This window comes from Heliangelus exortis, chromosome 6, assembly GCF_036169615.1.
Source record: "Heliangelus exortis chromosome 6, bHelExo1.hap1, whole genome shotgun sequence".
NCBI lineage: Eukaryota > Metazoa > Chordata > Aves > Apodiformes > Trochilidae > Heliangelus > Heliangelus exortis.
Window position 1 is genome coordinate 10,150,639 of NC_092427.1, and position 25,715 is coordinate 10,176,353.

At 40.0% G+C, this 25,715-nt stretch overlaps 1 protein-coding gene across 24 annotated transcripts in view; it reads right to left on the bottom strand.

Moving 5' to 3' along the window:
• The window catches only part of KALRN (kalirin RhoGEF kinase), a 495,003-nt gene that overhangs the window by 139,793 nt on the left and 329,495 nt on the right, over positions 1-25,715 (bottom strand). For all 24 annotated transcript variants that reach the window (XR_011726469.1, XR_011726470.1, XR_011726471.1 and 21 more), the window contains 15 exons: positions 23,067-23,216; positions 22,015-22,129; positions 18,985-19,100; positions 18,194-18,316; positions 15,985-16,167; positions 14,829-14,947; positions 13,544-13,610; positions 12,500-12,609; positions 11,271-11,340; positions 9,558-9,647; positions 5,104-5,196; positions 3,706-3,817; positions 2,200-2,390; positions 1,705-1,806; positions 860-1,002 (listed from right to left, as the gene is read on the bottom strand). Coding sequence is in view for 21 of the 24 variants with exons in the window: in XM_071746600.1 (XP_071602701.1) it covers positions 860-1,002; positions 1,705-1,806; positions 2,200-2,390; positions 3,706-3,817; positions 5,104-5,196; positions 9,558-9,647; positions 11,271-11,340; positions 12,500-12,609; positions 13,544-13,610; positions 14,829-14,947; positions 15,985-16,167; positions 18,194-18,316; positions 18,985-19,100; positions 22,015-22,129; positions 23,067-23,216 (1,784 nt within the window). In the remaining 3 variants the exon portion in view is untranslated. The remainder of the gene's footprint in view (positions 1-859; positions 1,003-1,704; positions 1,807-2,199; positions 2,391-3,705; positions 3,818-5,103; positions 5,197-9,557; positions 9,648-11,270; positions 11,341-12,499; positions 12,610-13,543; positions 13,611-14,828; positions 14,948-15,984; positions 16,168-18,193; positions 18,317-18,984; positions 19,101-22,014; positions 22,130-23,066; positions 23,217-25,715) is intronic.

Genomic DNA, 25,715 nt, shown 5'->3' on the forward strand with positions numbered 1-25,715 from the left:
CTGTGTGAGGTGTGCTAACAGAGGGTATTTTCTTGTTTTGCTGTATAGATATAGTTCTAATTTTTTACTCATCTTTCAAAATAGACATTTAAATAATACAAAATATATATTTAAGGACAAAGAAAAAAACATTAGGATCCCTGTTCTGTACTAGAAAATTCTTTTATGGGTATGTGTTCCCAGGAAGAAATACCTGGATCTCTGCCTTGCTACAGATCTCCTGGGTCACCCTGGTTACTCATGCTCTGGATGCCTCTATAACACAGCCTGAAGTAAGAGTGTCATAAAACTTGATGAAAAAATAGAGATGTTCACATTACAGGTGGCTTTTTGGGAATGTCAGCATAACAGCAAAATAACAATTTTCTACAATTTCTGCTCGACCAAGGATTCAAAGAAGGTCACGCACAAAAAATTATGTTACTTCATAGGTAAAAATGAGTTTGTATTTGTTAATGAAACACAGATTCTCCACTGTAGTTATATATTGTCATGCCCAGCTGTGATTTTTACTGTCCAATAATTCAAAATGCCAAACAGGGAAAAATATTCTGTTAATAGTCAAACATGAAGAAGCAAATTCTACTTTGGGAAAGAAACAAATCCTTGGACTCTGAAGAACTTTTACTATTCATTTCTCTCCAGCACTGTGGAATATTAAAAGATACGTATGTATATTATAGAAAAGACTTCTAGCTACGTTTGCCAAGACAACAGATAACAACCAAAGGTATTGAAAACTGCTTTTGACTGCAGTAAGGAAAAGTGAGTGAATCCAGTCAAAAGCTCAGAGCCACTACACTGCTGTTGGTTGAGAAAATACTCATTATTTCACATTGTATGGAGTGACCAAGGGTACCTTCTGCTGTTGTTCCGCTGCTTTGCTGGTGTCTTGGGGAGCTGAATTGGCTCTTTCAGAGCTCCTTTCAGATGGATAATCCTTTCTTGAATGACTTCCCGGATATTTTTGATCCATTCCTGTTTTGTTTCAATACTGGATGCCTAAAGTTCCACAAGGCAGAAAGAGAGACACTTTATCATATTCTCAGCATGTCCCTCCTATGTAGAAGTTTCATGGTTGGCTGATGAAAATGTATTATTAGCTGTTCCTCCTCTCTGCTGTATTGTTTTAGCTGCTGGAGTACCTGGTGACCCCAGGAGAACTGAGATATTTTTACCAGATCTACTCAGCAAGCAACAGTAAAGCAGCTAAGCTCTGTATAAATATACTTAATGCTAGCAATACAGCATGCACTGTGGAGGGGAAATAGGCTATCAGTGCACAGCTGGGACTTCCTCAGGCAGAATAACTACAGCATGAATTCTTGGTTAGAAACTCACTTGACAGAAATGGCTGTCAGCTCTGGGGGTTTGAGGAACAGGTTGATTGTTGGTAAGTCCAGTGGCAAAAGACAAGAGAATTGCACCTCCCAGCCAAACCCCCTGAGACTGCCCTGTGTCAGGCCACAGCTGCTCAACCCAGGCTGCAAGAGGAGATGCAATTTCAGCAAGGCTGCACAACTGCATCATCTTGATTCATACTGGGGCCTTAGAGCTGAATCACTCCTGATGCAGGCATGGCCCTGCAGACAGACATGGAAGCCATGCAAATGCAAGGAGGAAAGAAACTGACCTTCCCTTTAGTGCACCCAAGGCCTCAACTAGCAACTTTAATGGTAAAAAGAACAAGGAGGAAAGACTTACTTTCAGCACTGTTTTATTGTCTGAGGATGGTGTTCGTCCAGACCACAAAGCAAATTTACATGGATCTCCTTCAACATGTTCAGTCACTCCAAGTTCTGAGGTCTAATGGAGGAGAGATGATGAGAGATTTCAGATTTATGAAGCTTCAGAAAACTTCACATTTGTAGAGAGAAGGGGGTAGGCTGGGGTGGATAGGGGAGTGGGATCTTGTCTCTGCTTTGCTGCACACAAATAAAAGAAACAGAAAATGACCAGAGTATGGACAAGAAATGAATGGCTTGAGTGATCTTCCTTGTTTCCACCCACCCTTCAGCTCTCCTTATCTTACACCTCTTGAGACTCACTGTGAGCTTGGCTTCCAGGTGAGCCCAGAGCCAGCCCTTCCAGGTGGTATTAACATCCCCAGCCATGGGGACATGTGAGCCATCCCCCAAATTCCACCTCTACCTACAAGAAACACAACACCCAGAGTATTTTCTTTGCAGCCCCACCTACCAGTAACTTGTTCTTGTAAACATATTTTGTGTGTCCTGAAGAATCTTTGATCTCTTTGCTAAACACCAAAGAGATTTCAAAGAGAAACAAATGCCTCTCACGGCCTTTCCGAATGAGAGATTTGGGATCCCACACTTGGAAGGAATCCTGAAGAATCAGCTCTCCCTGGACGTCCAGGTTCTCATCAAACCCTAAAATGACAAAATACATTAACTTGTATTTGTTCTTTGGACCAGTAATGCCCAGAAACACCAGAACAGTAAGGACTTGAAATAAAAGGGTCTTTCTCTCTTTTTTTTGTTTGTTTGTTTGTTTGTAAAGGACATTAATTGGCATCTATTATCCCAGTGAAAATATTTTTTTCATAACAATTATTTCATTAGAGGCAAATATGTCCTACATACTAAATGAGACTGCACCAGCCCAGCCTGCTGTGGCTCACACCAGAAAGCCCTGGGAGAGCAGCAAGCAGCCTTGGTTCCTGCTCCAAATATTATGGAATAATAATTTATTCAGAAGACAACTGTCCAAGTGTTTGTCTGCCCTAACAAAGCCATCCTGCTTCATTATTATTCCTTGATGCTGGTCATCTCATGGGGACAGATTATCCAGGTATTATTTTGGGAAACCTTGACTTTCACCAGACATCACCAACTTTAGAGTGTTTCAACCTATGCTGGGTCAGTTTGCCCCCCCTGTAGTTTTAATCACCTGGTCTTAATGTGCTGCTTAGCTACTGGAAACACTTTCTTTTTCTTGGCTGTTTTAGTACTATTCTTATTTCCTGCTGCTGACTCAAGCCAGGCTGGAAATTATTTTTCCAGGCCAAGAAAATGCTTAAGAGATAATAAAACATCCCTGTTCAGAAAAAAATAATTAAATTTTAGAAATATTCCCTGCATCAAAAAGCCAATAAAAGGCATAACTTTGAGGCAATAAAATACATATTTTGTGTATTTTTAAAATAGTTTTTAAATCGTACTTTTCTCTCCCCCCCCCCTTTTTTTTTTTTTTGAATCTCTGGGGTAATTATACTAATATTTTGAAACAGGCTGCTTTGACTTAGAAAAGCAGAACTTTTCCTTTTGCAATGTTGAGACAGCATTTAGAAATGTTTACATCCAACATCTGTCATGCTTGCTAGCATTTAAACTGATACTGTTTCAGGAGTATATATTTTTTTGTTTCATTAAGTAAGAAAGTTCTAATTAAATATATATATATACACACACATTGCTTACGTACACACACACATCTATGTATGTATATGCATACAAATACATATATAAATACATAAGCTATAAATAAACAAAATCCCCAAACTTCCTAGCCAGCTTTATTCTTACAAGACTGGCGAAATATCACAAAGGACCTAGGAAGTTCCTGAAAATTATGATTGATCAACAGCACTGCTACAGTCACCCTGTACTAATTCTCTACACAAGTTACAAGAAGACATAATTTCTCAGCAGGTCCCTCCCTGCCCCAGCCCCTGCCCCGTGCTACCTTCCAGCATGCTGACGTGCATTGCATCGTTGGCCTTCTTTGGCACACTGAGCATCACTTCCAGACCATCTTTGAGTTCCCCTTTGCCCTCTTCACAGCAGGTCAGCAGTTCCTAAGAAGCAAGGCAGAACACCTATAAACAACCTCTGAGCAAGGCTGCTGGCTTTGTGTCTGATTGTGTTACTTGGTACACACAGCTGCTTCCCTAACAGTGACAGGAGGAAGCTCAACTGCACCAAACCCCACTGAGAGTGCTCAGATAGTGGTAACCAAGTGGGAATGACTGTAAAGGGAACAACGTGCTCTTGAGTAACACTGTGCAGCTCCAAAGATTTGTGGGGATGTGTGGCTCTGCAGCAGACATCAGTCGGTCCAGCTGTAGCAGACAGGCTGCAGGGACCCCAGCCTGATCCAGCACCCCACAGTCCAGGCAGGGCTGTGCCCAGGGCAGGGAGGTCCCTTCAGGAAAGATTCATTTGAAGGGGAGACCAAAGGGGTGTTTTAGCTTTCCCTTCAGAAGATGGGTTCAGGCAGTGAAGGCTGGCCATGCCACACTCAAGGCTGCTCAACAAGCACCTTCCTAGTAGAGCTTATCACTCCTGGTATATAAACAGGTATCTCTAAAGAGTTGTAATATCTAGAGTTTCAGAATCAGAAGCTGTCTTCTCTCATGCCCCAGATATTTCTTCTTCTCTTGTTTCTTTCTCTTGTTTACTAGTTTTGATTTGAATGGTAGCTGGTTAAGTTAGATCTAAAATTCACCTACTCACAAGGTACTGAAAAACCTATAATCAATCTACAACAAAGTAACAAATGTTGCTTCTGCTTTTGTGGTTTGGTTTTGTTTTTTTTTTAAATGGGAAATGTTAATGTTTCACTTGGAAGTCCTTTGCTTTGTATATGAAGCTTTTCCTGTTTTTTCATACACAAAACAAAAGTGTCAGCTCTCAAACAGAATCAAATTCCAGTGAAGGAGCCTCAGTCAAGAGTCAGTAAAATTTCCCAAAGATCATTACTGTTGTCATAGAAGCCTTTAATCAAATTATCATGTCGCAAACTTAGAAAGAAGGAATATTACAAAGTCTGTTATCCCTACAATTTTCCTTTCGTGCTTCTCTCTTTTTAGGGTTACGTCTATTTGGATAAAAAGAATCCAGTTGAAACTGTTGATCAGTTTTTTCTGTTGGTTGTTTTCTTTCTTTGAGTCTTTTCCTTTAAAAACTCAACCTGATTTCACACTTTTTTGCCATACTCAGCCTGGGCAGCAGGAGTAGCAGCTCAGCAGTAGCTTCTTACAGGTCATGCACAGGTGATGAAGCATCTCCCTTCAGATTAAGTTAACTCATCACAGCAGGGCACTGCTCTGCATCAACTGATTTGGGCAGCTCACTAATGTACCTTCAGTAGGAGTTGGTATTTTGTGATCCTCTGGACAGGCTTGATTAAATAAGATGAGATAGAATTGGCCAGACCGTGTCTTTGCTGAATTTCCTACAAGAGATAAAAACAGCAATCAGTCATGGAAAACCATTAACCCCCTACCAAACAGAACCACTCATAACTAATTTTAGCTCTGGATCTCTGCATTTGTTTAGTTTTTAAACTCTCTTTAAGCTCACATGCAAATAACAGGTTTCAGAGAGGCTGACAGAGTCCTTGGAGAGTCCCCTAAGGTCACCTAAACTGCTGTGGCCCTAAACAAGACAAGCTAAGGCTGTGTTGAGTAAACTACATGGGCTTTGATTTAAGTATGAATTATCTGTCATGTCAACTGGTTCCTCCTAGCTATGAAGGCTGACAGCAGAATCTTAACATTCAATTAAAATAGAGTGGCATTAAATTAAATTGCATGTGTAGGGTGTAATTTAGCTGTCTAAACATAGCATCTAGTACCATTCGAGAGCTCTGGGGTAGCTGAAATATCCACATGAGAGTAACAGGTCTGACACAGTGCTGACAGACTTGTGCTATTCTGAGGTGGTGCCTGGGGAGCCAGGAGAGATTCTCTCATGATACTTGTTGCAGCACTAATACTTCTGAATTGCCACCTGAATCTGAATGTGAAGCCTGTGCTGATCAGTGGGATGTGCTCATGAACTTCTGGAGACATTGCAGATAGGCAGCTGCTGAGGTCTGCAAAGGACCCAGCTGCCTCCCTTCAACTTGTTCCAGTGGGAGTTTGAAGCTCCAGAAAATCCCACAAGAATTTAATGTACATATTTTGCTATCTAAAAGACTTTAATTTAATCTTCTACAGGGGCAGATTCTCTGCTGAAGTAAAACAGGCTGGCATTCCTTCCATCTCCACCAGTCCCTGGGCATTCCTCCCCTTTCTCCTGGCCATCAGGAAATCCTCAGCTCCTAAAGGAGCAGATGGGGAAGAGGAACATCTCCAGCTACTGGATGGTAGATTTGAGGCTGTAAAGTGAAGTCACAGAAGATGAAGTTGAAAGAGCTGCCAAGAATGGAGATTTTCTTTCTGTATACAGTCTGATTTTATGCTGAATACTAGGGAAATCATTGTTTTTTCTTTTAGCTCCAGCATTTTTCTTTATGCTGGAACACAAAAATAACCACTTTTCACATGATGTGCCAACAGGTTTTCTTGTGCTGTGTTTGTTTGATTTGTTTTTTTATTTCTTTGTTTTTACTGTTGTTAGTTTGTTTGGTTTTGTACTGGTAAAGTTTGTTTTTGAAAAAAATACCTGGTACCATGGAGAAGACAAAAAAGAGAAGCAGCTCTTTTTTGGGGGTTAACGGAGTTTGCATGAAGCTGAGTCATGGCTGGCTCCAAACAGGGACAGCGACTGCAGGAGCCTGCAAGACCTCAGCCATGTCTGTGAATTCCTGGAGCTGGCTAAGTGCTTTCATTTCTGTAGGATCAAGTAATGAATTTAATGCTATTCCTCCCACCCAGCTCTCTGAACAGCAGGGCACACCCTCAGCAAGATGCCACCCCTCCAGGCTTTCCTTGCTCTGCCAGGATGCTCCTCAGTCAGGCTCTGCAGAGACAGAGGATGCTGGGGGAGTACCAAGTGTCCCCTCTGCACAGGAACCTGCAGCACGGAAGCAACAGCACTGCCACATGGTAAGCAGATAAATACACTGCTGGAAAGGGACCTTTTTCCCTGCAGCTCTTCCCTGTGGTCCCTGAAGTGCTGGAGTAAGATGGCATTGGGTTGGCTTTGTGTCAGCTGGAGAGGTCTGAACTTACTGTGGGTGGAGGTGGAAACTGGAGAGGTCTGTGCAGGGTAGAGCACAGCAGCACAGACATTTCTCACTGACCTGAGTAAGACGAAGCAGAGAGATCCCTGATTTAGCTTTGAAGCAGCTGGCAGGCTTCAGAAGCAAGCTAGCCACAGGGGGCTGTGCTCTCTATTTTGCCATGCTTCTTGTTTTAAAACAAGCTTGGCTCACGTTAGAGTGCACCAAGGTTTACATGGCTCATGTCATTAGACACAAATTTAGTTATTACTTGGGTGGAAAAATGTCCCAGGAGCCTGGAAGAAATGAAAGTATCTGACAGGCACCATGTGCTGGCAATTGTGTGTTGCAAACTAGATGACCTGCAGAACAGGATCAACATGAAGACGTGCATGACACAACAGAATTCCAGAAAAACACCAAAAATACCCTCTGCACAGGGCACCACAGGACCCTCAGAGGCTCTTGGATGGACAACACAGAGACAGGAATACTTGAAATCAATTTCATACTAAAAGCATTGCTGAATTTACCATGAAGAAGGGATAAAACCTCCAGATTTTGTATCAAATTACTAAAGGGATTCACAAGTTATGATAATTTATCTAATTGTGTACAGTTGTTTAGTAGGGTGAACTGCATCCTGAACTGGGTGTACAGAATAATGGCTTCCTGAACAGACTGACTGAGCACTAAAGAAACCCCATGAAACATTTAGGTTTTGTAATACAAGACAAATCTTTGGTGAACGATTTCAGAAAAAAAGGTTACTAATGAGAAGCTGAGACCTTGCTCCTCTGCCCATTTCCAAAGGGACACTCTAGCTCTGTGGAGAAACTGTCTAAAAACTTTCATCCTTGCAGAAACACAGCATTCTGCAGTGCTACCAAAGTCAATGAGTTGTATCATGTTCAATTTTGTAAATTCTGGTCATTTAAAAATGCCTTGTGGCTTCTTGAATCTAAACACTGAATATAACAACTTTTCCAAGATCTAAAGGAAAAAAATATTCAAAATGGCAGAAGCATATACATGACAAATTCTCACTTAAATAACAGACACTAATACCAACTTTCACCTCAACACTGCTAATTTCCTTTCCAACACTGCCCCTTGTAATGAGTCCTGTAATTGTAAATTTTCTAGTGGACTTGAAGGGTTCAGATAGATTACTGGGACTATTTATTTTCATTGCAAAGGTGACTTTCCATGATGGTTTATGCCATTTATCATTTGTGGTCTTCAAGCACAGTTCTTACTAAAGGAATGTTATTCTAGTTAACTGTTTCTTATCATCAGGTTGTTTTGTGAAATTCCAGATTCTTGCTGGAAGAAAAGAACCAGACATTTTCTCTCTATTTCTTGGGCTATGCTATCCCTTATCCTGCTACTTAACAAATGCCACTCCAAGATCAAGATAAGAAGGATCTACATGTACTCCACAATACTTTAGTCACATTGAGTGACTCCTGGAAGTTTTTTTCTTTTTGAGGGGGTAGTTTTCCAGCTTTCTCTTTTTGCACCACTATCTTCCCTTGCAAAAGAGCAGGCATTGATACATGAATGTTCTCTATTAAGCAATATCCTAGCCCACGTACAGAGTTGGAGTGGAAAACCTAGCAGACAAAACACTTTTAACCTTTGTGAACAACACTGAGAGACACCCAAGGAGGCTCAAACCCTTCAGGAGTCACCAACCAGTACAAACCATTCAACAGGCTCAAGCGCCACCTCCTGGAAAAACCCTTTTAGTTCAATTCAACTTTCATACCATTTTTATACCATTTGGTAACAAGGCAAAAAACAAGGCAAAAGAGAAAGGTGTTCATCCTTCAAGGTTTATGTGAGATCTTTCAGTGTTGAATTTAATTGAAATGCTATAAATATTGGCACATGTGAAACCTAGAGGAGATGATTCATGTCCGGTAGGTTGGATCCTGTGGAGTGGTGACATTTGTAAAAATATTTTCAATGCTTTGGAGAAAGAGGTCTTAGCATTTTTTCAGGAAGGCAATTAATTGAAGCTAGCAGACAAGCACAGCAAAGTGGATGAGGATTCAAAAATTAGAGGGGAAACTTAAAGTACTCAAAAAATTAGAGGGGAAGCTTAAAGTACTCAAAAACTTTAAAGATTTTTCTCAGCCTACAAAACTTGGTTTGGAGCCTGCAAATCTTTATCACCAGGTAAAATACTTGGAAGGGAAATAGTATAATTGCAGTCAATGGAGTCTGTTACTAGCAGGATCAAGCAAATGCTTAACAAGTTGGATAGGATAAGCCAAACAGGAGGACAGGATCTAGTTTTGGACTTAAGTATTTCATGTCATAAAATATAATGAGATCTGCTTTTCATTTTACCACTAAACCCAGAAGCAGAGTACATCTAAACTGAATCCTTAGAAAGACTGGGTCTGAAAAATGCACAAAGTTTCCCAGAAGAATGCACATCTCCATAAAAATCAGCTTGCCACAACCATGAAGATCACACATCACCCCACAGCCTACCAGTTTCCAGAGCATGTGTGATACCTGCGGTAGAATAAAACACCCAAATGCCAAAGCACAAAAAGGAACCCATTTCTTCATGTAAAGAAGAGGTGTTTCAGCTGCACTATGTGTGCTGGAGGAAAATGGCAATGGTTGCTTACATCAAAGAATGTCCCTGCATGTTCCAGGATGAGCTGGCTGGAGTCAGGCTTGTTTTTGCAGTAGGTGACATACATTTGAAATTTATCTGCCTGTGAAAAAAAAAAACAAGGGAAAACCAAGATAAGCTATTTCTCTGCTCACATAATCTTTCATGAAGGCTCACCAGGATAAATACAGGTGATAAACCCCCTCCTCTCAAAGCAACATAACAATTTACATCCAGTTCACACCTTACCTGAGCAGTTCTGAGGGGAATGGGGTGCACTGTGTAACAGCTATGGGAGGCTTTCTGCAACAAGTGTTGCAGAGGGAAGGCCCAAAACTTTAATCCAGCAATAAAATAATTTTTAAGAGCGCTAATGATGTCACACAATGTTGGATCTATCACCCACTTGCAGACAAAGCAGTGTAGAAACTGGGGAGAAGATTCACCTTGCTTAAACTGGTTTGAATCAATATTTTTGACTTGAGACTGGCTCAGATTTGTGACACCTCACCCAAACTTGCCTTTCCTACCTTGGTTCAGACTTGAATGGCTCAAACTTTATTTTTGCATTTAATTTCCTAATTTACTTATTTTTAAGAGGAAATTCAAGACATCTGTGTACTCCAGCCTTAGAGCAGCTTCATATAACTGAACTCTGGTCTCAGGGAGAGGTAGGAGCAGTCTTTTCTTGTTACTATTGCATTTTTTTTTATAGCAGGTGTCTAAGTAACAAGACCCTGCATCTGGGCAGACAGCTTTGTTTGTAGGTCTATAACCATACACACAGCTCTGGGTGAGTAGGGGATGATGTGGTAGTGATGGGGCTGATGTGGTAGTGTCTTAAAAGTATCAGGATGGTTTTGCACAGAAAAGTATGGAAATACGTTGTCTACAATTCATAGATCTGTAACCTTTTTTTGGTAAACAATATTTTTAGTCCATTTAATCAATATTTGTATCATGTCTTTAAATTAAAATCCCATTTGAAGTCACCCAAACCTGCTAATTTTTTTGGTAGGTGAAAATGCTACAAGGGATTTTTAAAATACTAATTCCCAGCTCTGAAATATAATAAAGATATCAGAGAAAACATGAAGATGGCTAACTTGTGTGGTAAATATTTTGAAAAGGGAACAGTTTTCATACAGATAAATTACTGTAGCCAAGTCCTGGAGCCTCCTACACCCACAAAGACTCTTCCTATCAAGACTTCAAAGTGCTGTTGGAAATTATCATGGCATTGGGTAACATAACGAGAGAGCACAATGGCTCAGCAATTTGACACTGATTTCTTAGGAAAAATATTGATAGAATATGTTATTCATGCCTCTGTAGGGGTCTCAGGATATGACTAAAATTCTCTAAGGAGAATATTTCAAGATTTTAAATGTCTGTCCTTCCAGGGATCCTCATGAATAAATGAATGTCACCTCTAAATACAGGTTTGGTTTGATGAAGTCCTATTAAATAAGAACCATCAGAGGTAAAAGCTGTGCTGGACACAGTGCAGGACAAGTAGGCAGGCTCTGAAAAGCTTAGGGAAGGAACCTTTAATTCTGAGAGAAGTAAAGGACAAAGCAGTTGTAGTTCTAGCTACAAATCTCTATCTAGCTCTACAAATCTTATCACTAAGGATAAGTGCACCCTTGCACCAACTCCCAGCTTGTTTTCATGTGTGATGGAAGAACTAATTTGGATAAATAATGAAAAGGAGAAGCCTCATTACCCAGGTGACGAAGCAGTGGCCCACATCCTCAGGCAGTTGTTCATATTTCTCTAGTTCTTTCAGAAAAATGCTGAAAAAAGATGATACCAATGTAATTAGTCACAGTCAAATACCCAGGAGAACCAGAATAACCAATGGGTTAATCAGTGCTGATGATAAATGCTTGTATCTTGAGTATGAGCCTAATCAGTGTCCTGCCAGTGTGTCCTTGCCAAGGTTTGCATTAGGATTTGAGCACAGTCATGTCTGAATCAACTAGAAAGGAAATGGCAGCAATCCCTAGTCAGGGGTCAGAGCATTCAATGCCCTCGCACAGATTCAGATGGGAGAATACTTACCTGTGTAACAGGGAAATTCTTGTGGGTTGGAGGTTGGATGCTTTAAGCATCTCTTGCTTAAAGGCCTTTTTTATGCACTATGGAGCTTGAATCTACGAACCTGATATACTTTGAAGCTGTTTGCAGTCAAGCATGCACATGGCAGCCTCTGCTGGACCCTATTTCTGTGTATGTGTTGACCATATTTTTGTGTATGTGATGGGACATTTATCTCGCTGAAGCACAGAAAGTCTCCCTGAACTTCAACAGGAAAGGGTTTTCCAATCTGTTTTTCAAACTGCTTTGGTTTTAATGTGTGTCTTGAAGAGTGACTCTGAAATTCAGACCAAACTTGTGAGATTCAGCACCGTTAAATTTTAAGTTTATAACTGTTACTGAATTCACATGACAGCAGGAAAACAATGCCCTCTAAGCTGATCTGATACACAATCTTATTCTGATGAAAGGGAGCAGTACTGTTAGTTACAGATGAGATACAGAGAGTCTCCAAGAAGTGGCAGGAAAGCTACTTATTAACCCAGTTCATGTCAACCATTCTTTTTTTCCCCTTGTGTTTTCCAAGAGCTCATACTCTTCACAGGCAAGCTTCCAGATAGACCTAGTCCTGTGAGACAGAAAGTATGTACAGGAATATGAAGGATTTGTATAATACAAGTTTGACATTTTTATTCAGATGAAGGTGAATTTTAAACTAAGATGCAATTAGTTTTTGTAAAAGAAACAATCATAAAAGATCAATCATTATTTTGCAAATCTGGATCAATTACTTTACACTCCTCTGAGCACTGTACCATAGGTGTTCACTGCAGACACCATATAGATGTATAGTTCTACACATGCCTTTGGTTTCCTTAGTCAGTAAACATTAACAGAACTGTCAGGAAAACCTACTTGTTATGAAAATCATATATCTCCTGAATGTTGCCAAAGATGATGTGTTCTTTATTAAGGATCCCAGCGGGTATTTCTTCCACTCCACTTGTCATTTCCCAAAGGTAAGTCTGGAAGACACCAGCAATTCTTAGCTTTGTGAATAAATACAGGGAAAAAACCCAGATCTCCCTGTTTTCTCACCAAAGGCACAGGCTTATAAGGGAACTATGTACTTTGAGATTAAACAAACAAGCTAAAAAAATATAAAAATGCTCCAGTGTCACAGAAAGCTCTCCAGAGAAATTCAAAGCATGAATACTCAGACATTGTCTGAGGAAAAAGCAGAAACATGCCAACACCTGTCTTTGCTGTCCAACTGATGGTGTCCAAAAACTGCACACAGAAACAGTTGAAAGATAAGCTGATTTGCCACTTCAGTAGCATTACCTACATAGAAATCTCTTTCAAACTGCAGGAATGTGAAAGCTGACAGATTTCACTGCAAGACAGTCTATTTTGCCCTGAATATCACAGTCCCCTTCAGGAACATCATGCTGTAGAGCTAGGAAAGGTTTTTGACATTGCAAATCCAGCTCTTTCTCTAGCATAAGAACACAGAATCACAGAATGAGAGATGATACAAAGGAATAGATATGAATTCTTAAGAAAACACAGCATAGTTCAAAAAAGACTAAAAACCAACACATTTCAGGTCAACATGCAAATACTTTTCTTTTTTCTGAGTCCCAGGACATAGCTCTCACAACTGCAGGGGTCAGAGCATCTTTGTAAATAACAGCACACTCAGTTGTACTGGGAGCTGCAGACATTTGCAGCCATGCATGGGGATCACAGAGCATTGCCTGGGGGAAACAAGCTCCTTCCTGCTGCCCACACAGCTCCCACCACCAGTGGGACACAGCTCTGTGGTTACCCACCAATGGTGGGACCCTCACAGAGCCCTGGGCCAAGTCAAGGTCAGTCTGTGCAGTGAACATCCCCATGGCAAAGGGTATCAAGTGCTTCCTGAAAATATTGGAGACTTCCCAGGCCGTAACTTACCTCTAAACATTCGTGTAAGTCCCTGACATAAGCTTTTTCTGTCTGAAGCAGCTCAGCCATAATGAATCTGAAAAAAAAGAAAGCATTTCAGGTGTTTTGGACATTATAGGCATTTGCATAATGAAAGCAAAATATTTTTTCTGTTGTCTTCGTGAATCAATGTACTTTCAATCTAAGGTGTCAGCTACCTCACTTTGAACCTTTCAGCTCCATGAATAAAATACTATTTCAGACCCCTCTTGGAGGGTTATTTTCTAACTATCTTTTCTATATAAAATTCTATGATTCTCTGCAAGGCTGATGTATGATTCACCATCTACATGCCCATCCTTAACAGTCAACTGATTCTTAGAATTTATTTTTTTTAACCCAGGAGTAAGAACTTGAGATTCACAGACAATGCTTTCACCTTCACTGACAGTCATTGGCAAGTCACTCTGAAACGTGACCTTTACTGGCACTACAGATGGATGTGGGGCACACCACCACTTCAATGAAGCTTCAACAGCTTGGTATCCAACTGGAAAAAATCCAGACTTCTGGGAAGCCCAGCAACTACATACCTAGTGCCTGAGGCTGGGCATTTCCAAGTTGAAAAGCCCAATGTTTTGAAAATGTGTGACAGGCAGACCACGTGTAACCACTGTTCTATAAAGCAGAAACAGTTTCTTATCAAGGTTTTAAACCCTGGTGACAGAGGGCTGAGAAGGACAGCACATACAAATGCTATCCAGAATATTCTCACACAAAAATTAAGCAAAATACTGTGAAATTAGACTGCTTCTATACTTAAGTGCAACAAGCACTCTCCAGATAATTCCTCTAGTACAAAGTATTTTCATTTTCCAGTTCCACGCCCTCTGAAATTTGAACCTAAACTTCAAATGAACTTGTGTGTCACTGAAACCCAGTTAACCCCTCTGCATGTCATCGGAGTTTAGACAAAATCTAAACATATAAATATGCTTTTCATTTTTCCTGTGAATTTTACTTTTTGCATACAACAGAAAGAAATCATGACAATGAGTACCTCCATGACATCAAGGTCTAAGGGAAATGCTTAACCCTTTCCCTTTTCAAAAGTAACTTCTGATTAAAACCAAAAGAAATTCAACCTGTGTGAAATTCTCTAGCCTACAAGTCCCAACCTCTGCCCTACACCTGCAGACTTCTCCCAGTAGCTTCACAGCTGGAAGGTGTTACAGGACTGCCAGTTCTGGTCACGAAAATATCATAGAAGCACTCTCAGAGAATCTGTCATGGCAAACTGTGTTTGGGGACATACTCTTTCTTTCTGGCTGACTTTCGTTTTTCTTCATTGACTTCGTGATTTGCATCTCGCAGCTTTACCTCCCGGTCTGAAAGACTTGCTGGAATAATATCTAGTTCTAGGTCCTTGTTATCCTAGAAAAACACATTTTAAACACATTTTAAAGTCATTGTAATACTACGGGTGTGCAACATGAGATCAAATGGATGAGATGGAACAGAATTAAGAGATCAATATCAGAATGAAGGAAAATTGGAACATTTACAACAACTACAGTGAGAAGGGAGAAGGTGTGAAGGTGAGAGAGAAATCTTTTAAAAAATGCCAACCGGGATTTTTATTACAGTCTTCACTGTTACTCCTACCTAGAAATAAGTATTGATGAAAAATGTCTAAATTTTACCTTGTTCCTTCACATCAAAATGAGTTGCCTAGTGTGAGACTTCATAAAGTAGGGCACTATGAAGAGACAATCCTAATCATGGCCTTCTGCCATGGAATTACCTTTCCAGCCTATGGTTAATAACCTTGTGTAAACCAGAGACCCTGCAAGTAACAGCACACTTAAGGTATTTGGGGGGTGTAATTGAGGGAATTTGTGTCTCTTTCTTTGGTACTTCATTTTGAAGGACAGTTGACTGAAATGTTTTTAAGTGTTTCAGCTTTTGGCACTCCCCCTTAATACTGTGGCCAGGGAATAGCAGGAGGTTCTAATTTTTGTTTCTCTTTTGTTGCTCTATTTCACCTGAAAGAGCTCAGAGATGAGGTTGGGGATCCATTTTGTGGTTAGTTAAAGGATGAGAGAATGGAAACTTACAGTCAAACCCTGAGTTTGACTCAAAATAGTGGTGTGGGAGCAGGACTTATGGTTTATGCTAAAATTAACACAGACTTCTGTTCAAATAATGTATTTCCCCCTCCTTCCCAGTAGCTGCATGGTCTCTTGGAGAATGGTGCAAACATTTAGAAAGTCTTTCTGCTCTTCATTTGTCTCCTCATACCTCTGATCTACCACCAAAAAAAGCTGTGAGCTTGGCTTGGTAGGCTGGATAGGTTTTAAGTGTTTAGAATGGACACATGATAACCTGAAGCATTCATACCAAAGCCTTCACTCCCCTCTGTGACTTTCAGCTTTGGTATAAAAGCCCAGCAGGACATGGACTTACAGTACCTCTGTATTGATTCCAAGGGCTTTTTCCAGGGAGTAGCGGTATTTTCCCATCCTGAGAGAGAAGTCACGGTAGCGTTTGTCAACGGTGGTGACCCATTTCCTAATTTCAGTGGCATGTATATGTCCTTTTTCTACAAAGCTGTCAGCCAGCTGGATGAGGAGCTTCACTTTTTCCTTTGTTTGCTGCCCAAAATACAGTTCTTGGTTATGTTGTGTTATTATGATTTCCTTTGGTTTTCATTCACACAGCAGTCAGAAGCAGCTCACAACTTCTTATAAAGCATTAAAGAGTGCCTGTACTTTATCTTATAAAGAATCAGATGCTTTAAATTTTGCCCAGTAAAACATGAAAGGAATGACATCCATTTAAGAACATTCAAAGATAGAAAAAAGCCCAAGTTTTTTTGAACCACACACACACAACACATAAGAAAAACATGTTTGAACTTGGACATGCCTCCTTTTCATAACCAAAAACTTGGGTTTTGCGAGCCTTGAATTAGAAGAAAGGATTTAAAAATTACACCTCATAAAATACACCAAGTAACTCTGAATCTATATCTATGTTGTTCTGCAGACCTGTGTAGGCAAGTCATTAGCACACCAGGTATCAGTCCAGGAAGCAAATTAGAATCACTTCTACTCACTTGCAGAAGCAAACATAATTCAAATGAAAATTCTTGGTCTACTATAAAATTTTAGTTCTAGTTAAAGCACTGCAAACTAAAAGATGCCTGAACATCAAAACATACACTGAGACTCCAAACCTTCCAGAGTTCTTTTCTATTCCACTTGGGCTCTGCCTGCCCTTTAGTCACTATGGTTTTCCATGTTGAGAAGCTTGTGCAAATTTGGCACAAAAGAGCAAGTCATAAATTTTACCTCAGAATCCAAATATGTCTCAGGAACTGAAAGTGCCTGACCTCTGTTTGAGCAAACTCAAACTAAATACTTACAAAAAATAAGATATCAACTGCACAGGCTGCACTTGAGCTGTAAAACATGTTAATGCTCAAAAGCAGAAGGCAAATCAGTTGTATTTCTAGAGGTACTGTCAAGTTATTTTTCAGAGATAGGAAGAACTTTCCACTCTTTCTGAAGTGAGATGCTATCGGGTACTTGAAGTTAGCAGCATCAGTTTGGAAACTTCAGGATGAACTGAAATTATTCTGATAAAAAATAAATTATAAACTGGAATATGATTTCAGGTTGACTGATTTTGAGTGGTTACAGTCTAGGAATACTGTTAAAGGGAGATTGTATGGGTCTTGTTTGGTTAAATTAACTTCCATCCACTCCTAGTTATCTTCCATTTTCACAAACATGCAAGCTAAGAAAAAGGAAGGGGACCACAAGAACACCACAAAAGCCTGTGCATCAAACCCATGCAAGTATGGACAGCCTAATGAGGAATTTAAGGATTACAGAAGATGAATTTCAGGACACAGTAAGATGAAGCTACATAATACCAAAATCATGGTCTTCTTGCAGTCTGACTTTGCAATTAAAATCTTTATCAGTGACTGTTAATAGCCCTGTGGATTCACTATCTGTGAATTACCTGTGGTTTTAATTAATTTCTCTGAAGCAGATCCAGTCACCATTCCTCTGTAAACCCTACCAGATTTCTTCAAATTTCTCTTTAGAAATTTGTAGATACTTCTTAATACAACTTTGTACTAAAAAATGTTCACTCTGGAGTTTAGAAACCTATTTTACAAACGTAAACCTAAATATTTATTTAAAGTACTTTGTTGGGATCAGCACATTATTTCTATTGAGATAAATGATCATATGTGATCAACCCACATGGAATTAATAAAATAAATTATGTTTGCAGTGCCAGAAAAAAGAGACAGGGAAATAAAGATTAGTTTAGATATGTCCAGATGCATTATTTACTCTGTATCATTCTTGTATGATTACTTGAGAATAGAATTAGGGTATGTCTCATTAGGGTGCTGTGAGATATAAATGCAAATGGACTCTCTTCTTACTGATCAAGACAAAAATGCTCCATAACCAAGACAGAAGAAGGGGGAGAATACATCCTTTTAGTGCCTGTCAAAAGACTTATCTTCTGGACTAGGAATGTCAGGAGAAAAATATAAAATCAATAGAATATTCCTACAGAGATTTAAGGCATTGAAACAGGGTCATAAACATAGACTAAGGCAGATGCCACAATTAGATTAAAGTCACTGTTTACCTTGGCAGGTACTCTGAATTCCCCATATTCCTTCAGGAGTTCCTGAGTTTCTTCTGCTGATTCCCCTGTGGAGTTGTGAGTTGAGAGGTAATATTCTCCTGTTTCTTGGATCCAGTCTAAAGCCTGTGAATGTCAAAAAAACCAAAGGAGAAACAAATCAAATAGTCTTTGTATTTAATGAGCTAATCCGCTGACAAAAAACAAGCACTTGGTAAATAAAGGATATCAAACCCATTAGGACTTGATATGGTGCATGGTAAAACACCTTCTAGGAACACATAAAATGAACACAATAATCAAAGCAGGTGGGAGAGGATACAAAAGGTGCTGTATGCTTCCTCGGAGGCAAAAAAAAAATGTCAGGAATTCTACCTATATATGGATAAATCTGCAGGCAGGGAAACAAGTTTTCTTATTTAGTAACAGTTCGATAAAACAGGTTTGCACTTATATTTATGATCAAACAAATGTTCAAATCCAGAAACTAATCTGATCTGGCAAAAAACATCGAGAGTTGTTCTAGGATTTTGTAATTTTCTTGAATTGTTTTAAAAATCTATTTAAAAATCAATTTGTTTATTTAATTAATTTTTTAAAATTTATTTAAATTTTTTTAATTTAAATTTTTAATTTATTTAAATTATTTAATTTATTTATTTAAAAATCAAGCACTATAGTTTCCAAATAGAACTTGAGATTGCAATGATTCTGGGGGGTTTCCTGTTGCACAGATACAAGATGTATTTACATATTGCCAGGAGAGAAAGGACAAGTGGGGGTATTTACATTACCTGCTTGGCACTGCGCTCAAAGACAACGTATTGCTGGCACTGATCCAATCTCCTCTTCTTCAGGGTCCAGAAGTGAAGGACCCGGTTCTCCCTCTGAAGCAGCTCGCTCAGAATAGCTGCAGGGCAAAGGAAAATGTCTGCATGTTTAGTGGTTCTGTGAGAGCATAGAGAAATAAGTCATAAAAAGCAGAATGTACTCACTGTGCCTGGACCATACTCCCAAGACCAGAGCCCCCAAGACTGCACTTAAAAACAAGCACTGATTCATAAGGGGAACAAAAAAAATACAACAAGAAAGGGCAGCTGCAGGGTAATTGGGTAAAGAAGATGCTAGAACAGGGTTTGGATTTAAACCAGTAAATACACAGGGATAATGATTTCTAGTGCTTTTGCTCTCTTCTGCTTTTTTCAGGAATCAAACTCTGGCTGACACAGAAGTCCCCCTTTTACTGCTTTTTCTGATGCTCTGGCCACAGGCTATGAAGCACTTAGCACCAAAGCCTACTGTCCCCTCCAGAGCTCTGGTCATGATTAATTTAATGCAGCCCTGTGCCCATATTTTGACATACCTGGTAAGGTTTCTTACACAGCTGTGCTGCCTGCTGACCCTCCCTGTGCTGCCCCCAGTGCAGTTACTGCTGGGCTGTGATTTTGGGTTGAGGCCAGGTATTGGTCCTCTAAACTGTTTTCTGTGTGATGGGGATGTGACAGACACCCAGGGCCAGGAAGAGTCTGGCAGAAGACTTGCTACTCCTGGGAGTGTAGGTCTTATGTGTTCTTCAAAACCTGAGTGCTCAGCCAGATTGTATCCATTTGATAAAAGAGTCTGATTTAAATCTTTCAAAATACCATGGGTTTAACTGTAAAGATTGCATGCAGAGAGAGTGCAAGAGATTTATCTGACATAAACCCTAGCTAAACCTGAAGTTTTTAAATTAAACTGAGCTAAGCCATGCGTGGCTGGCAGCAGCCTGGTTTATCCCCATGTCTGGGTAGGGAGCTCAGGTGGGTACCACAGGTAAGGCCCAGCAGCCCTCTTGCCCTCTGCTCACAGCCCAACATTCCCCAGATGTGGCTGGGGCAAAGCATCCACACTTTTTAATATTAAAACATTGAATTCTCAACCACTTACAGCAATTTATGATCATTTACAGCACCCGTTAATAACCTCTCTCATACAGAGCTCATTCTGAATCTACTGATACTCATTGCTCCTGTCTCAACACTGGTGACAGCAAACAGGTTTGGATGTTGTCCTCCTCATTTACAGTGTGACACTGATTATGGTCAGAAAATTGGTAATACTTACCTTACTTGCAAAACCTCTAGCCCAGTTTCTGTAGAGGGAACTTTGAACAACAAAATGAATTTGAACTTGACAAAAAATTTGAACTTGTCGTGGGTCCTCTAGATCAAGTCTCTGAAGAAACAGTTTATGCCAAATATACTGATTCTGTGCTGTATTGGTGCCTTGCATTGGAAGCACAAATAAATATCCTACTTGGTGTTTTTATTCTAAGCTACTAAAGTGTCCACTTCAAAGGTCTTCTGTGCAGAGACACACCAAGCATAAAAAGTTGAAGCCTGGCTTCAAAGACTAATATACAAGCTGTTTTTTATACAAGTAATTAAAAAAAACCCCACAAACCTCACAACTCAGTGAGGAACACTCACAAGCATATATCAAGCTTATATCTTGGGGCATGTTGAGATAGGATGTAATTAATTTTCCTGTGATTTTCAACTGTAAGGAACAAAAATCCACAACACCAGCAAGCATTTGTCACAGCAGACAAATGAAAGTTGAACAAAATCATGTTAACATTGAAGAACTGGTATTGAAAGAAAGGAAGGAAAATAAATCTCTTCAGCAGCACCATTTTCTCTTCTGTGTATAGCCACAGTTCCCATGCCTCCCTCATTTACAATGACTGCACTGCTTTTAACCTGTAACTTTCTACAACTTGCAAGAAAGTCACAGAATTGTCATGGTTGCAAAAGACCCCTATGATGTCAACATCCTCCCCCCACATTAAAAAAAAAAAAATATTTATTAGTATCTATATCACCATACCCACTATAGCATGTCCTGCAGTGCCTCAACTACATGTTTTTAAAATACTTTCAGGGATGGTGATTCCACCACCTCCTTGGGCAGCCCATTCCAATGCCCAACTATTCTCTCAGTGAAGAAATTCTTCCTCAGATCTAGTCTAAACTTTCCCTGGTGCAAGTTCAGGCCATTTCCTCCAGTCCTATCATTGTTCACTTGAGAGAAGAGGCCAGCACCCACCTCCCTACAACCTCCTTTCAGGGAGCTGTAGAGAGCAATAAGGTCTTCTCTGAGCCTCCTCAAATCAATAGTCAATAATAAAAAGAATAATAAATGGTTTATTTCCACAGAATCACATTGGTCATTTTTATATGTGCTCTGCAGCATTGCTAGGCACAGATTAACAACTGTTTAATTAATAAGAGGAGTGGATGCATTTCAAATATCTCAGATGTATGATTTGATTGTAAATGGTGCTCTTTTGACCAAAGGGAAGTAATTACAGGCAACTACTTTTGTGGATGGTTGTTTGATCTGGTAGGAAATCAAACAGGATTCCAGGGACAAAAAAATAGTAGATCTGTCCTAGGGAAAAACAAGTTTGGGGTTTGTTGTTTTCCAGTGCTCAGCAGCAACAGGATAGCATGTAGACCTTGCATTTGATATATGCTTTTTTGTTTATGCATTTTTAGAAATTAAGGCAAAATAGTGCCTGATCACCTCAGCTGACAACCTACATGATGGAGGAAGTCACCACATCACTCTTATGGTCTCTCCTGACAAGAAGCCTGACAGAGACTGTGTTTCAAACCCTTTCCTTTTTTCCCTCATCACCACTTGCAACAGCAGAGTTCTGTATAAACTCATGGCAAAATCTCATGTGCCTTCTCAGCATGTTCACAAAATTCAGGATGACCACTCAGTAAAGGGGGAAGCAAGCAAAACCTTCCATGTTGTCACTGCAGCAGTGCACCAACCTTTCACTTGCTGCTCAGGCCCTCTGGTATGACTTGCTACTCCGGGCATGCTGACATTGTTCCTGTGGATGTACTTGAGGAATACCTCAGCATTCCTTCGTGCCAGTGTACAGGCCTAAGAAAAACAAACCCCACAGAAAAGAATCAGGAAAGATGATCAAAGGAAGCAAAGGGGACCCGAGGGAGTTCTCTGCTTATTTTGCAGGGAGTTCTCTTTCATACAGGAAAATGAGAGTTTCGGCTAAGGATCAATAAACTCAGCTAATAAGCTAACAGCCTCATAGATGTATTAAAACAGAAGTAATTTTGAATAAAGTGGCTGACTTTATATGTTAAGGCAAATTAATGACAATAATAAAACAACTGGTTGTAAAGAACTAGTAGATCATACATATTCAGTCTTACCAGAGCTATCCCATCTCTCAATAAAAGTGCTCATTTTTTTCAAAACCTGTGCAGTCTAGAGCATAATTTCTTCAGCCTTTCCTGCAAGAGTAGTTTCATATTGTGTACCAGTTTTAGTGGGAGGCTGGCTGACATCTGACTTATCAGCCAGTCAGCTCCACAGTTCTTAAAAAGCAGCACTTGGAAGGCAGAAGGAAATCTTGGTCTCCAGCCTGGTGCTTCCCTGCTTCAGGGCAATTGCTTCAGTTGGAGAAAAGAATTTGAAATGCTGGATGTTTGTGTAAGCCAACAGCAAAATGCCATATGATACCTGTCATTTGTAATGAATAAACATACCTGTCATTTGTAATGAACATCATATGCAATTTTGAGAATTTTAACTTTGAACCAGCACAACTAACTTCCTCCAAGTGCAATGCAAATACCACCTAATTAGTCCTTAATGACATCTCTCTGAGATGGGTATTGCTGATAATGTTTATTACCCCCACTATAACAGTGTGAACCTGGCCAAGGGCTTGTACAGCCAGTCAGTAGCTGAAATGGAACTACACCTCAGGACCTCCTCTCAAATTCACCAATACTGCCCTAAATTGACTACTTAATGAGGATTTCTTCTGGTTTGCTAGAGAAAAAAAAAGTGAAACCTTGAGAAAAGCCTCTTTCTGTTCCAGATGTTTGCTGATCAGAGGGATGACATGGTCTATTTCAGCTGCTGGTCCCAGTTTATCTCGACCTCCACACCAGTCTTCATCTCGTCTGTATTCTTGCTCCAAGCTCTCCAATACACTGCACACCTGAAACATGCCCATGGGACAACAATTCAGATGTCTACAATCATAATCAGGAGGAACATATTTAGTAAAAGTTTATGAGCAGTAAGATTTCAAAACTAAAGGTTTTGTACTATGAGCTATGGCACAAAGGATAAGTGGGTATGAAACAGGCCCTGGACAGAATAATCTAACAGTTCTCCCCCATAGGGATCTCTACTGTTTAGGATACAATTCATTCAGTTTAAGGGTGATAAATCTTTCTTCTCTTCCAATGGATAATCAGAGGGGAAGGTTAAAAGGTTGAATCAAGGCAGGGGGCAGGTTGGCCCCAGTAGATCATTCAAAGAACAATTCCTATTCCGGAAGGGAATATGGTTAAATCTCACTGAAGTCAAGGGACTTAGCACATACTTAAAGAAAAACACATGCTTAAATACTTTGCTTAAACAAAGTCTGATGCTGGAACTAATTTTTTTCAGCTGCCTGTTAGTTGCTCCCTATACAGCTTTTGTAAAGACTGATGGAAGCTGATAGACAGTAAATCAGTGCCACAGCCTCAGAGGATACAGGTGTTGTTCTGCACAGGACGTACACAAGTATCTTCTGTCTTGGCAGAATAATGGGAATGAGGTAAATAAACCATCACAGTCTGGAAACTGTGTGTGCAGTAGCCTCAGACAAGGCTGAAGTCTTTTTTTGTTGCAGATCCTGAAATCCTCAGTGGCCTGTGCAGACACTGAAAAAACTGCAGTTTTCAGGACCATTTGGAGCTTTTCTCTTCTCTACCACACACTCCACTGCTGAGATTAGCCAAGATTCAGTGAGTTATTGCTGGGGCTCTAACAAACCTTTTCTCACTCACTCCTGCAACTTCTGTATGAACACAGTTATAATTCAGAGGACTCTACATGCTCAAGACCATACTCTGAAAGAGACTCCAGCATTACCCACCAATTCTCACCACTACCACAGGGCATTTTGATGTAACTCCATTCATAAACACATCAAACTTAGTTTTAAAACTGTTGAACTGTTCAACTGACTCGGCTGCCAGGCTGTGCAAGGATCATATGCACCTGACAATCTGAAATCATCTCCTTTCTTGTATGCAAATCAGCCTTCACACTTAAACATTTGTCAGAGAGCAAGTGCCCCATGTATTATTCAGGCACAGAAAAGCATTTCCATTCTAATTCTTTGTTCTTGAAAACTCTGGTATTCTATTGGGCTTTGGTGACTTAAAAAATAAAGTAGAAGGACTGCCTGGGGTCCAAATCTTTTCAGAAAGGATTGTGCAAATGCAAATATCTTCTCTCTGTTACAATGGTGAGATAAAGTAATATAAAGTAGGCTGTCAGTGAAGTCAGAGAGAAACTGGAGTATTTGAAAGCCAGATTACACCACTAATATCAAAACCATAGTAGGGCTAGGGAAGACATGCATGAAAAAGTTTGGCTGGTTATGAGATTGTCTCCACACCACGTTTTTTAGATGGAGAATCCAGGATCCAATGCATTGCTCAATCCACTGCCATCCAGTCAGGGAACAGACCACTAAGGGCTGCAGATCAATCATGCATCTGAGAAGCTGACAGGCTCCAGGCAGCAGTGAGTTTATGAGCATTCAAATACTGAATGATCTTTGACCTAAACATTTGCTGAATAGACACAACTAATGAATGAACTGGTAGGCACTGCAGTGTGCTTGTCTATGGCTTGGAAACAGGAAGAGAGACTGAATTGATAAATTACTGGCTATGCATATTTTGGCCAGCACATTTCACTGTCTTAAAGCACTAATGAATCCCTTCATGGTTTTAATTTCGTTCAGTCCTCTACCAGCAGTAACTCATTTCAATCTTGAATGCACCAGGGACTGTAAATCTGTTTGAAAGTCTCAACTATGAAAGACACTCATTATAAAGAATTATTTCCTCTTACACAATCTTAAAAATGCATTTAAAAAATGACATAAAAAGGTGGCTCAAGGATTATATACAGCCTCAATGTTAAGGAAAAAATAATCTCCCTCCAAAAAAATATATTTATTTGTGCTAAAAACTTCCTACTTCTGGTTCTCTAATGAGGAATCAACTGGGTGATGATAACAATAGAAAATTTAATGGAAATTCCTGCTGCCTCTTGTATAAAACCACAGGTTCCTGCAATGCCCATACTGGCATGAACTGCCTGGCTGCAGTGAACTACATCAGGCAAGGCTGTCTGAGTATCCACACTGTGACACTAATCCTCACTGACTACAGTGTACATGGCACCTGATTCTACAAGGGCTGGATAATCCCACCATACCAGCAGCCAACTGGAATGTGCTTTGCAATTCATGGATACCTGGAATGGAGTCAAGTTGTGTCAACATATAATGGTTACTGCTGTAATTATCTGTATTGCAGATGGATTTAAGTGAAATCCCTTCACACCTGTTTCAGCATGGTTGTGTTTAACTACTAGTGAAAACACTGCTCACAGAATAACAAGTAATTGATTGCAAATAGTTCTCAAG